At 42.9% G+C, this 16,917-nt stretch overlaps 2 protein-coding genes across 4 annotated transcripts in view; both read left to right on the top strand.

Moving 5' to 3' along the window:
- Positions 1-2,462: 2,462 nt before the first annotated feature.
- Positions 2,463-16,339, top strand: C14H2orf78 (chromosome 14 C2orf78 homolog). Its single transcript, XM_067703958.1, is given in 6 exon segments — positions 2,463-2,739; positions 2,742-3,602; positions 3,605-3,964; positions 3,967-4,425; positions 14,959-14,984; positions 16,082-16,339. Coding segments are annotated over 6 exon segments (2,241 nt in total).
- STAMBP (STAM binding protein) overlaps positions 16,001-16,917 on the top strand; it is a 33,658-nt gene continuing 32,741 nt past the window's right edge. For 2 of the 3 annotated variants that reach the window (XM_067704664.1, XM_067704662.1), the window contains exon 1: positions 16,001-16,106. The gene's annotated coding sequence lies outside the window, so the exon portion shown is untranslated. Of the gene's footprint in view, positions 16,181-16,917 lie in introns of all 3 variants that reach the window. The other variant, XM_067704663.1, reaches the window with a different exon arrangement.

The raw sequence follows: 16,917 nt of genomic DNA, 5'->3' as shown, positions 1-16,917 counted from the left end.
CCTGACCTCTCTGAGTCTCAGTTTCCTTCTTCATGAAATGAGACTGTGAAAATAGAAGTTCTCTAAGACCTCCTAGTTCTAAAATGCTCCCAGTCTACGAAACAGCATAGAAGTCCATACTAGTTCAGGCTGAAAGGAAAGATAGGGCAGGAAGAAGGTTGCTTCCAGCCTAGAGAATAATGTCTGAGCCATACCACTTGGGTCTTCTGTGCCCAACATGGGAGCACAGGCAGCTAATACAGAAGAGTGTAAAACTGCTCAGTCCTTGCCACCATCATAACGGTCTGATTTTTGGTTTCTCAGTAAGTATTGACACTAGAGGTATCCGGATAGCAAGAAACTTAAGATAATGCTGTTCCTCAAACATAGTGAGAATTTATCAATCTCCCTGATGTTTTCATTACCCTCTTGTTCTTATAAAAAATTTCCAAAATCCATCTCTACTTGGAACTCTGAATTCTCTGCAGCACTCTCTTCCTGGGGTGAGCAATGCAACTTCCCTAACAGGAAGTGTCTGCAACTTCTCCAGAGTCTCTTCTCCTGCCGTCAGTTTGGCATCAACTATGGCTACCTCCTTCCAGACACTCATGTGTAGCACCTACCTTCACCAACAGTCTAGCACAACTATGTTATCTGGAGTTACTGACCAGAGCCAGACCTCCACTTCAGCTGCTTCCTATCCGGGTGTTCTTGACTGGGACATCACAGGAAGCACTGAAAAGAATTCTTCTTCACTCGGAGACTTTACTCTGGCAGTCACTGACCAGCACACAGCTGCTTCTTCCATGTTTACGGCAGCCCAGTATGATAAAACTGCAGACACCAATAACATGGTCCCTCTATATCCATCACTTTCTGCCAGGCTTGCTCAGGGAACACCATCTCAGATTCCAAACTAGGGACACAGCCTGTCACTTCCCTACCAGGAAGGAAGCCAGGTATATTACTATAACCAAGGCACATTGGGGTCTTTACTGAATGGAGAACTTGGCTCCTGCCTGCAATCCTATGGCTCTGTGTCATACACAGGAAGTAGGGCCTCTGTGCAACCAAAAGTGGTTATGGTACCTAAAGGAGATTCAGCCCACAAATATCCAACCACCAGCTTCCACCTCTTGGAATCTACTACCCTGTGTCTGCTCAAGCCATCACAGAAACAAGTTTTCAAGGTGAGTACAAACAGCAAGAAAGTTGAACAATGAGGTCAGCATTCAAAAATGGGGTCAAATCTACAGCTGGGAAGTGGTGTACAGACAGGTAGAATTTAGGTCCTGAGCCTTTAATGACCACTACCTTTGCTCAGGGCTCTCTGGTTTTAGACTCATATAAGAACACCTAGGGCTTCCCTGGTGGTGCAGTGGTTAAGAATCCACCGGCCAATGCAGGGGACACGGGTTCGAGCCCTGGTCTGGGAAGATCCCACAGGCCGTGGAGATACTAAGCCCATGTGCCACAACTACTGAGCCTGCATTCTGGAGCCCGTGAGCCACATCTACTGAAGCCCACATGCCTAGAGCCCGTGCTCCGCAGCAAGAGAAGCCACCACAATGAGAAACCCACACACCGCAACCAAGAGTAGCCCCCGCTAGCCGCAACTAGAGAAAGCCCGTGCACAGCAATGAAGACCCAGTGCAGCCAAACAAATACATACATAAAATAAATAAGTTCAAACAATAAACAAATTAAAATAAATTAAACAAACCAAAAAAAAAAAAAAAAGAACACGTAATGCATGGGGGAAGGCGGGAGGGACACTGTAAAGGTCATCTATGCTACACGTACAAGAACCCCGAGAGCATACTAATAGGTACCACATTTTTCACTGCTGCAGCCAATCATTCCCCCTGTACTACCACACTGTCTCACTCCCTTTCCTGTTCTACTGCTAGAGTCTCTTTGGAAGGTGTTTCAGAACTCTTGTTATGATAGTGACAGTTTAACTGTCCTCACTTCCTTAATTTATACCAGAATTTAAGACCTTGTGGTCTGAGATCCTGTCCAGAGCAAGCAGGCTAAGACTCTGTCTTTGTTTATATATTTCATCATGAAGGGTCTACTCCCTCTCCTAATTCATGGTGTGAAGTGTCCTTAGCCTCTCAGGAAAGTGGGGAGAATTGAAAGGACTCTATATGAGAATGCTAGACTTTGTAAAACATTTCATTTTTTAAAAATAAGACTCATTTTTAATTGATTTATAACAATCTTATGAAATACAAAGAAAGCCAAGAATCAGTGACATGAAATGATCACCAGTAAGAATTACAACAGTCACCCCTTATCTCATAGCATAGGGCACTGTCCATGATCCTTAAGAAGAGTTACTAGAAATGCCTTGCCCGTCTTGCCCCTAAACACCAACACAGCAATCATGTACCTTGAAAGGTACATGATTGCTGTGTTGGTGTTTAGGGGGAGCATCTCACTTACCAGGGACTGACTTCTACCTTGATTCCTTTGTAGGGATGGAGACTTCCCTGGTGATGAAACATTCCCTGGGATTGCAACCTCCAAGCCAGACATCTTGTGTGACACAAACTCAAGAACTCCCCAGGTCCTGCAGGAGCAGAAATATTCAGATACTTGAGAGTAACCCACCACCTGAACTTGGGGACATTTCAGGGACAGCTCCAGTCCAGAGTGCCAGTAGTCTCCTGGCCCTGCCTCCAGCTCCAAGCCAGAGACAAATAGAGAGTGAGCACTTGGAGGATATTAAAACAAAGCTTTCAAAGCCTCTGGATGCCTACAGATCCCAAGAGAAAACCAAGTGCCTCCACTACTCCCTTTAGAAATCCCTGATATTCACCAGCTCCTGGCCTGCACTGATGCATCCCCTTAGCCAAGAGGAGCAGCTGCTTCTGAAAATGCTGATCTGGGAAAGAACAGCCTGAGTCTTGAGGACCCAGGGACACCTGAAAATGGGATGGAATCTAGCAGTGGTTTTGCAGACATTACTACACTGGCGGAGGATATTCACCTTCCCCAGCTCTTTTTTTCTTTGAAAGATCTTGATCAATCCAAAGGTCCCAACGTGATCAAAGCCAAAGACACCAGAGCCATTAAGGTGAATCAGGTGCAGCAAAAGCCAAGTGTCATAAAGGTTCCCTCTGCTCAACCCAGGAAGAACAAACATAAAGCCTCTGAGCCTATCAGTGGTGCTACCAAGGCCAAAATCCAGCCAAAGAATCCAGAGTGCCTGTTAGGGGGAGAAGTGCTTCTATGCCATGCTGCAGTCAGTGACAGCGCTCCTGTGAACACGGCCAAGCATTCCAAAGGCAAACCTCAGAAAGCTGCATCCAGAAAGATCAGCAAAACGAAGAGCCACGGGCAGGAAAGGACCACAAGGACCAGAGGAAGGAAGAAGGCTGATGAGAAAAAGCACTCAGGGAACAAAGTCAAGGCAGGAGAGAAGCCAACAATTCCCCAGACGATGCGAAAGGAACACCAAACTGAGCTTATCCAAGAGAGCTTTAAAAAGCCTCGAACCTCCCTAGGCATGTGCAGGCTGGCGTCTGTGAAGGTTTTTCATGCACTGGGGGAGAAGAATGATAAGAAAACTGGGCTCTCTTCCTGTCGGGTCTTGGGAAATTCAAGCAACCCTAAACACCCCCAGCTATCCAGCCATGGAGGTATACCCCACCTGAGGGTAAGAGTCCTGAGAAAACTCAAGTCGAAGCCCAGAAACCAGACAGCAGTGCTGAGAAAGAGTGTCCATCTCCATCCCAGTAGGAGCTGCCGCCTCCTGGGAAGGTCAAGTTGATACCTCTGCCGTTTTCTGCCTGGGACAAGCCTCAAGCTCGACCTGCTCCTTGGAGGCCACGGTCTCTGGCCTCACATCGGCCTGCTCTGGCTGACTGTGCCCAGCCTGCTTCTACTAACTCAGCTCAACCTCCTGCAGTGAGTTCATCCCAGCCAGCTCCTGCCTCTTTGCCAGGTCCTGCCAAACCACCTCAGCCAACTATGACTAACCAACCCAACCGGGTTGGACCGACCATACGCAGCCTAGTGTCCCTCAGTCTGCTGCTCCTAGGCCTGCACCCTATGGAACTTCATCTTGCACTTCTCTCCAGCGGGAGCCTGTTCCCCCTGCTGTGACTAAGCGCCAGTCCCCACCCAAGCTCCAAACCCCATTTCTACTCCAAGACTTCAGCGAGCAACCAATTCCATGGAGGGAACCCAATGTTCCTGAGCCAGTAATGTCAAAGCCCATCGAACACGAGCAGAGGCCAGAGCGGGAGGCCATGAAGAGACGGGCTCAACAAGAACGTATTGCTGCCAAATACACCTCTTTGGGGAAAGTGCAATTTTTCATTGAGAGGGAAAAAGAAATGGAAATTGCTGACTACTACGGATATGTAAAGTCAGAGCTGCTAGGAGTGTGGGTGCCACCTTGGGGACCAGCTGCTCTTCCATATACAGATAAGACAGGTATAAATTTCTCTATTTATTTTGATATATTTTAAAACAATAAAACTGAATAAATAAATGTAATAGAATTAATAGATGAATAATAAAGCTTTTGAATCTTGAGATGCTGCTAACTGTGGCGTGTTTTAGCTTTTTGGTTTGTTTGTTTGTTTTTGATGGGGTTGGAATCAAAGTCTGCATGAGAAAGGAAGGACTGAAAGTTGGATGGGAGAATGAAGGAAAGGGGGAAAAAGGGGTAAAAACTGAGGAAAGAGGAAGGAACTTGGCCCAGGGCTAGGAAGGCCAAAAGAGATTTATGGATTTATGAAAGGAAGCAGGAGTGAGGATGAAATGGAAGAAGTAAAAAGCAGGGTCAGAGGTCAGGGTTGAAAGAACCAAATTTGAGTAGACTTGAAGATGACGGAAGGTGAGTCTAGGTTTACTAGGAGAAACAGAAAAAGTCTCATGGGGAGGTTGGCCTTAAGTCTCACAACCACCAGATAGGTATTTAAGAAAACAGGAGGTTCAGGACACATCTCTGAAAGGTTTGAGTTGCCTTATCCAGGTGTGATTATAGTGGGGGGACAGGGAAATCTACCAGAGAGGTGGCTACGGCTCAGAGTTATCCTAGGGGCAGCTGACGACAGGGGCAGAGCCAAGGAACTGCTGCATCACGAGGCCCACGAGTAGGCCCTGGTATGTTAATCACGATGTACTCAACATCTAAGCTCCAGGGCAGCCAATGCACTCTTCAGTTAATCCTGGCAACAAAAGGCAAGGCCAGTATTCCTGTGCCACTTCACTTAGAGAGGTGCAGCAGAGGGCTGAGGTCACATCGTGTGTGCAGGTACAAGGCCTCAATTTGAGGCCCAAATGCCTCCAAAGTCCTCAGTATTTGTAAGTGCCCGCAGGCGGCCAACCTGGCTTTCAGAGGACAGCATCCTGAGGTTACTGGTCGACGAGATCAAACTTCTGGACGGGCCTAAATATTAACTTGCGGGGCTTCTTCCGTTGACCAGGGCGTGTGCCGCCTTCTGTAAACATCACCATCTACTGAAACGCATGAGAAAATCCGACGGAAGCATCCACTCTCACGGGTGAGAGCGGTGGGGGCATGCACACTGGGCAGCTGTTCCAACAGCCACAGGACCCAGGCGCCCAGTGGTTCACAGGCTCCCTGGGAGGCCTCGTGGGGCAGGTCGAGGGAGTGAGGATGGGAGAGAGCGGCAGGGGTGGGCGTCAAAAGGAATGCAGTGGGGAGAAGGGAGGGATGGAGACAGTGGATAGTGGATAGTGACCATGGGAAAACTGGCAATTTTCATTTTCAACATTAATTTTTTGAGATGTCATTCACATGCCATAACACTCACCGTCTGAAACTGCAAATTCAGCGTCATTTCATACATTCACAAGCCTATGCAACCATCACCGTCATCTAACCCATCACGTTTTCATCACCCCACAAAGAAGCCCCTGTAACCATCAGCAGGCCCTCTTCATCCCCTCCTCCTTCAGTCCCTGCAACCATTAATTTCTTTTCTGTTGCTATGGTTTTGCCTTTTCTGGACATTTCATGACATAATACAAATGGGACCACTGTGTGTGGCTTCTTTCACTTAGCATAATATATTCAAGTTCGTCCATGTCGTAGCATGTGTCAGTACTTCATTCCTTTTTATGACTGTATAATATTTCACATATAACCACATTTAAAAATCCATTCATCCATTGATGGGCATTTGGGTTTTTTACACTAATAATCTCCATTTATTGACAGTTTATTCTGTGCCAGGCAGCACCAGGCTAAGTTACTGACCTTATTTCACAGATAAAGAGGCTTGGAGAGTGTGAAGAGTTTGCCTAAGATTAAGAGCTAGCAACTGGGGGAACTGGGGTTTGAACTCAGGCGAACTTCAGAGGTAATAGAGTCACATGACAGAACATTAGAAAAGGTCCACAAGGGTATTCAATGAAAAGTCACCCTTTTCCCCACGTGCCCCAGCCACACATTTCCCTCCTCAGAGACATCTGCTTTTGCCGTGCTGTGGATCCTTCCAGAGAACTATTTATACCTCAACGTGTATGTATCACAATTTATTGACTAATCTGTCCCACTGATTTGAAATGTCACTTTTATGGTATAATAGATTCTTATACATATTTATGTTACTCTTTTCAGAGCTGTCCTGACTCTTTTTTGCCTATCTTTTATGTTTGCCATTTCTCTAAAATTCTTTTTATCTTCTTTTTGATTAAAAAAATTTTTCCTTTTCTTGTTTGTTTCTCTTAAGACATTATCCATTATGTTCATTCACTCGTATTATTTAATTAATTAATTTATTTATTTATTTATTTTTGGCGGTGTTGGATATTAGTTGCAGCATGTGGGCTCTTCATTGTGGCTCGGGGGCTCTCTAGTTGTGGCGCATGGGCTCCAGAGCACGCGGGCTCAGTGGTTGCGGCATGCGGGCTTAGTTGCCCTGCAGCATGTGGGATCTCAGTTCCCCAACTAGGGATTGAACCTGCATCCCCTGCATTGGAAGGTGGATTCTTAACCACTGGACAACCAGGAACTCCCCACTCTTGTATTATTTTAAATTTAGTCTTCATTTCTGAAATTTTTTTCTTTTATTTTGAATTCTGTCCTGAGTTCTATCATCTTACCTAATTCTGATTTATGCTGTTCTTTCACGGTTTTTTTTATTATGGTAAAATATACATAAAAGAAAATTTATTATTTCAACCATTTTCAAGTATACAATTCAGTGACATTAAATACATTCACAATGCTGTGCGACCATCACCACTATCCAAATTAAAAATAATTATGTCTAAAGATTGAGCAGGACCTCAGAAAGATGGAGGCAGCAGCATAGTTTCTGAATCTCTCCAAACCCTTTCATGGAAGAAGATCAACTAAAACCAAACACCCATAGGTGGCATTTATCAGCATTTACCTTTTCCAGAACTTTTTCACCATCCCAAACAGAGACTCTAGAGCCATTAGACAGTAACTTCCCATTCCCTCCTCGATCCATGTTCTTTCATCTTTTCCATTGTTTTTCCTAACATCTTTTAGCCCACTTTGAAATAATAGGTTACAGTTTTTTTTTTTGTTTTTGTTTTTTTTTGCGGTACGTGGGCCTCTCACTGCTGTGGCCTCTCCTGTTGTGGAGCACAGGCTCTGGATGCACAGGCTCCGGATGCGCAGGCTCAGCGGCCATGGCTCACGGCCCCAGCCGCTCCGCAGCATGTGGGATCTTCCCGGACCAGGGCATGAACCCATGTCCCCTGCATCAGCAGGCGGACTCTCAACCACTGTCCCACCAGGGAAGCCCTAGGTTACAGTTTTGATCTGTTTTGTGGACCTGTCTTTTCCAACTTGATTTTATTGTCTGAAGAGATGCTATTCTGCTCCTTATTCTCTTTTTTCTTACACTACCTCTGTACGGGATTTGATCCCAATCCTTTTTTTTTTATTGATTTTTGGATGAAAAAAGTTTTAAAGCACTTTGAAAAGGAGGTGCGAGGCCATGTGGAAACGTGTTCCTCATGGCTGTTTCATCAATGCTTCACTTATACTGTTTTGAAATAACTCTTTTCCAGGAGGCATAAACCAGTGGGCTTTATCATTGGACAGAGTGCAGAGAAAGGACCCCACGTAAGCTGATCACCTTAGCAAAAATGATTTAGTTATGATTTCACCCAGGATTGGTCACAACCAGCCTGGGAAACTCAATGAACCAGAGACAAGGTATAATGTCATCTTTCCTTCTCTCTACCTCAGCTCTCAAGGATTGGTCACCTACATGTTATTCATAATTATTAGTTGGTTTCTGTTCATAATTACTATCAGAAGACACAGCACTTATGGGCCTAATTACACTGCCCAGCTACGCACCATTCTTCTTCATTTTGGCTTCCTGTCCACCAGCAGGAACCTGATTTATTTTTGTTCTCCCTTCACCACAGCCCAGTAATTTTTGTGAATGACTCTCAGTCTCACCAGAATCTGTATCTCTCACTCTGCCCCAACATCCCACCCCATCATTCGCTCCCTGAAGTGTACTCTAGAAATTTAGGTAAACTGGATATTTTAACACGGTTCACCATCTCTTATGAAACCAGAAGAAGAGCAGCTCTCTTATGGAACAACGGAGAACTTGTAAGGATAAAACACCAATCTGCAGGAGAAAGGGAAGAAAAGAATGATGGAAATAGTTTCCTGAAAACTGTTTTTACATTATGTTTTGTTTGTTCCTGGTAAATAAATTGAAATCTTCTAAACATTAAAAAAAATCTAAACCACTAAATTCAATAATACAGGAATATAACTTTTTTAAAATAATTTCTTTGGCTGCGCAGCATGTGGGATCTCAGCTCCCCAACTAGGGATTCAACCCCTGTCTGCTGCATTGGAAGCACCAAATCTTAACCTCTGGACCATCAGGGAAGTCCCAGGAATATAACTTAAAGGAGAAGTTATAAACCCCTTGGTTATATGAACTGGAGATTTTTAGTAAGAAGTCATGTATTTTAAATGACTTGGAGCTTTAAAGAAAGGAAGGAAGGAAGGAAAGAAGGAAGAAAAAAGAAAAAGGGAGTTCCTTAGTGGGCAGTGGATAAGACTCCAAGCTCCCAATGCAGGGGGTCCCGGGTTCGATCCCTGGTCAGGGGCCTAGATCTCACATGAATGCTGCAACTAAGAGTTCGCGTGCCACAACTCAGGAGCTGCAACTAAGGAGCCTGCCTGCTGCAACTAAGACCCAGCACAACCAAATAAATTAATTAATTAAAAATATATATATTAAAAAAATAAAAAGGAGGTGTGATTGAGAATTGCTTTTCTAACTTCACAGAATTTCTGTTTGTCTGTTTTTTTAATGTAGTATTCAAAAACACAGTGGCTTACTTTCGGAGGTTTCCTGGCTCTGCTGCCCTCCCTGACTTTTACCAAGACATTTCCCTTTGTGCCTGTTTTTCCTCCCAAAAGTTTCTCTTCTGTGTGGGTCACATCCTGGAAAGGAGCTCTGGCTGCTCAGTTTGATGATGTAGAAGGGCTAGACTACTCCATCCCTTTAGACTATTCTGGGCCCCTTGTCCTTACTCACGTTAGAGTTTGGTAAAATCTCTCCCAGTCAGCTGCTGTTCTCATATTGGCCCACAGTGCTTTCCAATGAATACCTGCTGGCATTTTGAAGGACTCCTGTCTTCATGTCCATCAGATGCTTGCTCCTGTCTGACACTTCCTTTGGTGCAGATGCTGGGACCAGGCAGGTCTCTGTGGGTGGTGGTCTGACACACCCTCTTGTTTTGGGGTTTCTAGTTTCTCGATAAGTGTTACCCATGGGCACTTGGTTTTGGTTGATCTAGTTCCATGAGAAGGTTTGGTGAGATTCAAATGATGTGCAACTGCCTCCATCTTTCTGAAATTCTGCTCCATCATTTGCCATAATTACTTGAAATGTGAGCTCCTATAATTTTCAGTTTCCCGAAGCAGAGCCCCATTTACACTACCCTCGTTAGGACTCTGGGTCAGAAGAGGCTTTCTGAGTCTCCTCTGTCTGATGTCTCATGTGTGTATTTGCTCAGTCCATGTTTTGAATAGGAAGTTAAAACACAACAATCTAAAGGGCTCATGGGTTGGGGGACATTTGGCCACCATGAGAGGTGGAGTAAGCCTGTGGGCAGGGGGAGAGTCTGAAGGCAGGTCCTGGTCAGGAATGTGTATCTTTTCCTTCCCTCTTTTCCTTCTCTTTGATTGACTTTCCTAAGCATGTACAAAATGGAATCTCCAATCTGCCCTCCTCCCCAGCAAAAGACCTGGTCCATGCCCAGTTTTCTTCATCTCAGTTCATGGTAATATCATTTTTTCGGTTGCTCAGGCCAGAGACCTTCGAAATCACTTGACTCCTCTTCTTCCCTGCCAACGATGCATCAGCAAACTCTGACTGCCTTACCTTTGAATTGTATCTAGAACTTGTGCACTTCTAACCACTTTCCTCCATTTCCACATTAGTCCAAGCCCCCATCATTTCCTGCCCAGATTACTAGGATAGCCTCCCAACTCAGAAGCTTCCCAAACTTTCTAGATTTACAGAGCCTTTGGTGTCTCACCTCTAGGCTAAAAGCAATACTTAACAGTCCCATTTATTAACTAGTTGGGTGCCAATAATTAATAAGCATTTATGTTTGCAGTAGGCTGGATAACGACCACACAAAGAGATCAGATCCTAATTCCTCAAACCTATAAATATTACTACCTTATTTAGAAGAAGGATCTTTGCATATGTGATCAAATTAAGGATCTTGAGATGGGGAGGTTATCCTGGATTATCAGGGTGAGCCCTAAATGTAATCATATGCGTCTTACAAAATGGAGGCAGAAAGAGATTTGATAGAGACAGAAGAGGGAAAGGCAAAGTGACCATGGAAGCAAAGACTGGAGTGTTGCAGCCACCAGCCAAGCAATGCCAGCAACCACCAGAGGCTGGCAGAAGCAAGGAACGAAAACTCCCTCAAGAGACTCTGAAGGGAGTGTAAATCCTACTGACACCTTAATTTTGTCCCAGTGGTATTGATTTCAGACTTCTGGCCTCCAGAACTGTGAAAAAATAAATTTCTGCTTTTTTTTTATTCTATATATTTTAATGAATTTAGTCACAGAAATTACTCAGTTGCTGACAATTGTTACAAATGCACCTAAAGCCCCTTTATTTATAGCAATTTAACTAGGACAAAACATAAGTAGAAATACATCAGGAAAGTATCATTTCACATTGTTTGACTGAATACACAGCACTTTGAAAATTGAAGAGTATGGCTCTGTTCAATGTCACCTTAAACGTGTGTGAACAAATACCTTATAGTATATCTGTAATTTATTATTTTCACTTATGTTCCACACTTGTACCTTATTAGATTTCTGTCACCCTCAAAGAATGCAACAGAATATTAGGAAGAGGCAGTTCCAAACTCATAATAAATTTTTTAAAAGAAATTGAAATGGTCCCTTGCTTAATTTATACTATGAAATACAAGTGAATTTTCAAAGGCAGTGGAAAACTTAATGCAGGAAAAATATGAAGAATACTCCAAGTTTTGACTTTGAAAATGTTTAGGTAATGTAAAATATAAAATGATTCACAAACAATACCTTAACTTTATTGTACCATACATCATGTAGTGCATGCTGTATTTATCAAAGCATATTTAATTTTGAACTGAAGCTTAGCATTTCATTATTTTTCTGTACTGTACAGTGAATAATACTGATAAACTTCTGCTTTTTAAAGCCACCAGTTGTGGTGACTTGTTAGAGCAGCCACAGGAAAAATGCCCCATTTGCACAATGATACAATGCTCCAACAACTAGGTAGATGTTTGAAAAATAATACATGTGAATTAAAAGGAAAATATTTTTATTTCACTCTGAAATAACCACAATTACTTGCTAATGGAATGTGGGGGCACTGTACAACATCTCAAACCTTAGAATTAAATTGGGTGCTGCCAGACTCATTTCTTGCTCCACACTGATCTTCAATTAGTACTTGACTTTTGTTACAACTACTGCCCAAAATCCCAGGTTCACAATCATATGACAGCATTGAAAGGAATATAGCACAACTAATGCTGAAACTGTGAACTACCTACCAGCTAGAAGCTCACGTGGTATCTAACAGATGTCAAATATTGCTGTGAATCCTTCAAAAATTTTAAATATCCTGCTATAGGCTGGTGAATTTATGTGGTGTCCTGGGGGGCGCCCCAGTGTACCTTGTGAACCACAGTCCTGACTGGCTTTCCTATTCCCACCCTTGCCTGCCTAAAATTTGTCAACACAGCCACTGTAATGATCCTTTCAAAACATTAGTCAGATCCTGTCCTTCTTCTGCTTGAACCCTCCCACGGCTTCTCATTTTTCTTAGTGTCAAAGCCAAGGTTCCTGCAATGGCCTATGTGGCCCTACCTATATCGGGGGTCAACAAATAAACAGCCAGACAGTAAAAATGTTAGTCTCTGTGAGCCAGATTGTTTTTGTCTCAACTATTCAACTCTGCATTGGTAGCATGAAAGCAGCCATAGAAAATATGTAAATGAATGGGCATGGCTGTGTTCCAATAAAACTTCATTTGCAAAGACAAGTAGTTTGCTGAGCCCTGATGTACATGATCTATTGCTATGTTCCCTGTCACTCATTCCACTCCCATCATGCTCAGCCCTTGCTGGTCCTTAAGTACATCAAAGAGCTCCTGGCTCAGGGCCTTTGTACTTGCTGTTCCCTGCCTGCTGTTACCTCCAAGTCTTTACTCAAATCTTTCCAATGAGGGTTTATCTGACTACACTATCTGAAATTACAACTGTCCCCCTGCACTTCTCCTTTCCTTCAATCTGATTCCTTTTACAGAGCCCACTTCTCCCATGGTATTTAGAATCTTCTAATATACTATGTAATTACTTATTTATCACATAATTGCTTGTAATCCATCATTCCCTCACCCATCGCTAGAATATAAGATCCTTGAGGGCAGGGTTGTGTTTCTTTTTGTCTGCTTTGTTGGCTAATATATGCCCAGTGCCTTGAACAGTGTTTGGCACAAAGTAGGTACTCAATAAATAGTTGTTGATTGAATAAATGAATGAATAAATGAATGTTTTTCAAGGAGTATAAATACAGCAGTATGCAATTCTTTATCTTGCAATCAAAGTTATAGTGGTTGGTCATATGGCAATATTTTTGTAAATAAATATGTAAACCAAATATAAAATGATAAAATCCCTCAACCCAAACTGTACAACTCAAATAGTCCTAAAGTTTCTTTTTTCATTTAACTCTTGTTGAAATTTTCAACCTTGAGAATGGCACTCTTACTTAAAACAAAAGGCTCTCAGCTATCAGGAATAAATCGTATAACTCACAGCTAACTAGCAGGTAACAAAGGAAGAAAATACGTCTAAAATAAAATTGACTGCTTATGCACAAATTTAAGCATTAATTGTAATAATACACACACATTTAAAACCTTTACAAGCATACATTAAAAACTCATTTTCCTGGGACTTCCCTGGTGGTCCACTGGTTAAGAATCTGCCTTCCAAATGAAAACAAAAAAGAATCTGCCTTCCAATGCAGGGGACACAGGCTTGATCCCTGGTCGGGGAACTAAGATCCCACATGCTGCGGGGCAACTAAACCCGTGCCTCAGCTACTGAGCCCACATGCTCTGGAGCCGATGCATCACAATTAGAGAAGCCTGCGCACCACAACGAAGACCAGGGCAGCCAATAAATAAATAAATAAACAAACATTGTGCTTGCATGATATATCTTTAAAAAACAAAACAAAACCTCATTTTCCCAACTAGATATTTTTCTTGGTGACAGGAGACACTATTCTTCAAAACAAACTACAGGTGGAGCCCCAAACCTCAGATTCACCTCAATGTTACTAGTTTTACTGTAGCCTTCTCAAGGAACAACTTCTTCATGAGGTAATTCCAACTCCAACTGAAAAGGAACATAATTTCCATGCATTCATAATATACACATGTGTCATACATATATTTTTGTCCCCATTGCTTTTCACAGTGACCCTTAGAGATTAAACACTCATTTTCAATACAATTTTATTGGCATTGTGACATTAAAAAGTTAGTGTTATGTCCTTTGCTAGGCAAAAAACAGTTGTCTAATATCTCAGGCCAACAATTTTGTGTAGAAAGTAACATAAACAAACTGAAATTTTCAGAAGGAGCTTTCTTTTCCCTGATTTAGAAACCCTGGTAAGTTTAGCCAGGTTTTCAGATCAGCAGTCCCTCTTTGAATGTTGGATTTATGTGGGTGTGATAGAGGGGCTATCTGGCAGGAAAATCCTACTCAAAATCAAAATAGTAGTTCTTTCATAAGATTCAAAATTTTAAGTTAATAAGACAATGAGGCAGAAGATCTTTTTTATTATAGCAACTATTTTTAGAGTTTAAAGAAATTGTGGGTATTCTTCTGGACAGCAGTAGGACAAAGCAATTCAATTACTGGGTAATACAATCAGACTCCAAAGCAAACGGGTTTCTATTTCAGTTTTAAAGCATTTAGTACTTGTTAAGCACACCCATTTATGAAATAGTATGTGTAGATAAATAGAAAAGTACTTGCCAATTTTGCAGAGGTCAAAAGCAAGCAAATTCATTGATATTATATAGTGGTCAAGAACAAATGTATATTGATATAATATTTCTAGACAATCTTAAATATTAAACTTTGTTCTTTAGTCTACTAATATTTTTTAAAATTTATAAAGCTGAATACTATACATTGGAGCAGGGACAAATTCAAAGGTAATATTTAACAAAATTCAGACTAGAAATTGAAACAGCTTTAAATATTAAAACATTTAATGAATATTATGATGACCAAGAACTAATATTGCTAAACTAAAACAAATGTGCACCTGCTTCTTATGTGATGGTAACCCCATGAACAGAATCAGTTAATCCATGAAAACATACAGAGAAATTTCTAGTAACAAGCTGATGAAGTCTTTTCTTAATGAAGATTTGAAAGGCTTTCAGTTTGAAAAGGTAATAGTTGTAGAAGATATGCTTTTCAAATTTACGGGTAAAATTTTGTTGTAACATATGCTAAAAAAAAATTAATGATTTAACCAGTATTCAAAAAAGAACGTGAGGGGCTAAAGTGGTGTGCTAAAGTCTACAAAATGAAATTTACTTTTAGATCCTACTAGTGGAAACCACTAGAATGCTTGCTCCCCAAATACTCTTCCTCTGGAAACCTTGCCACTAACAAGGATGGACCCTAACAGCCAATGAGTCTAATGTGACCTACCTCTCTGGCCACAAAGATTTAAAACAGAACTGGACATTGAGTTTCTGAATGTGGCAATGAACAAAATTAAGGTGAAATCAAGAGCTGAGACTTGAGTAATTTCTAAAAAAATAAGGGAATGGAAATTTAGAGAAAGTAAATTTCCACATAGAGAAGACCCGAGGATATGTATTTAGCAATAAAAATAAAAGTAAAAACACAGCTCATCTCCTGGTTTTCCAATGACTTAGTAGTATATATAGGGCATTGATAGACTGGTGGGATAGTGTTCAACACCCAATCAATTCTGATAAACCTCATACAGTTTTCTCCAGAGAACTGGGACAAGGTAGCTTTTTAGGACTGACATAATCATTTAACATACCTCACAAATGTGAAGGACATGAAGGCATGGGGTAAACATGAAAGTTGCCAGTCTAATTCCAATAAATGTATGATTTATGTAATAGATTTTATCTGATTCCATACTTTCTAAGCTTTTCTAAGGGATGTTGTATTACAACTTGTGTAGCCTTTCACATGGTGGAATGCATCGGTGGTTAGTGCAGACATTTTAGGTTAGCGCAGACGTTTACTGTGTCCGCGCTAACCTAAAAATAAAAGCTGGCTTGGTCGTTGGGTCCTTTAACTATTTGTTTCCCCTTTCTTCCCCGTTGGTTTTGTTTTACCAATGTGGCCGCCGACCCGCTCTCTCCTCATTGGTGGGTTTTTCCGCAGGTGGCAGCTCTAGCCCCGCCCACCAGTCGCCGCCCCTTGCCCTAAGTTCTTGAGAATTAACCGATAGACCAGAGGGAGGGGGCGGGGTGGGCGCCGGATGTGACGTTTCCGGAAGCGCCGAGTGTCGACCGCGGGGAAAGGTGGGGAAGGGTACCGGGAGTATGGTGGGGCCGGGCTGCTGAGCGTGGTCGGACTCTGGCGGGGAGCGGCCACCGTGAGTGTGGGGCCTGCAGCTTTCTCCTCCCCGCGACCCCTGCCCGGCCTGCCGCGCGCGAGGCCCCTGACGTCTCTGGTTCCCAGCCGGGCCCAGCGCGTCCCCTCCTACCGCACGCGAAAGACCCGAAAACCTTTGCTGATTTTTGCCGGGTGTTGACAACTTGGGCTTGAGTGCCTTCGAGAAGGGGGCGTCACGCAGTTGTCAGGAGGTCCCTCTCCACTGTATATGCCTCCTTCGCTCGTTCCTGCTACTTCCTTTCGCCTCCTCCTCATCTTTCCCCCTCGGTTCTTTACGCCACCTTCCCCCCTTATTTACGGATACTGCATCTCCTCCCTGGAGTGTTGCTCAGCTTGTAGCTCTGGGCACCACTTCCTGGCCTCGGGAGGGGGTTCCATTCTCTACCAAAAGATCCTCTACCAAGAGGGACTGAAGAGCAACAAGCTTGCTCTGCTTCAGTTAGCTTTGATGGGCTTGGCCCTGAGTTTAGTAATTAGACAACTTGGGGAGGTTTTAGATTTGCTAGTAGCTTTCTGAGGCCCTAAAAAAGCTCCCACAGGAGATGGAATACCTCTACATCCCTGGTAGTCCCCACAACTTTTGTACTATTAGGGTGTTTGAGAAGAAGGTCGGTGGAGGAAGTGTGACCTAGAGATAGAATTGGCCCGGAGAAGACCATCTCTGAGGGAGGGGTTGGAATGGAAAACAAAAGCAGTGGATAGACAAATGAAACTGAA

The sequence above is a fragment of the Pseudorca crassidens genome, chromosome 14 (assembly GCF_039906515.1).
Source record: "Pseudorca crassidens isolate mPseCra1 chromosome 14, mPseCra1.hap1, whole genome shotgun sequence".
Lineage (NCBI taxonomy): Eukaryota > Metazoa > Chordata > Mammalia > Artiodactyla > Delphinidae > Pseudorca > Pseudorca crassidens.
The sequence above is the reverse complement of the archived record's forward strand: the minus strand, read 5'-3'. Positions and strand labels throughout refer to the sequence as shown.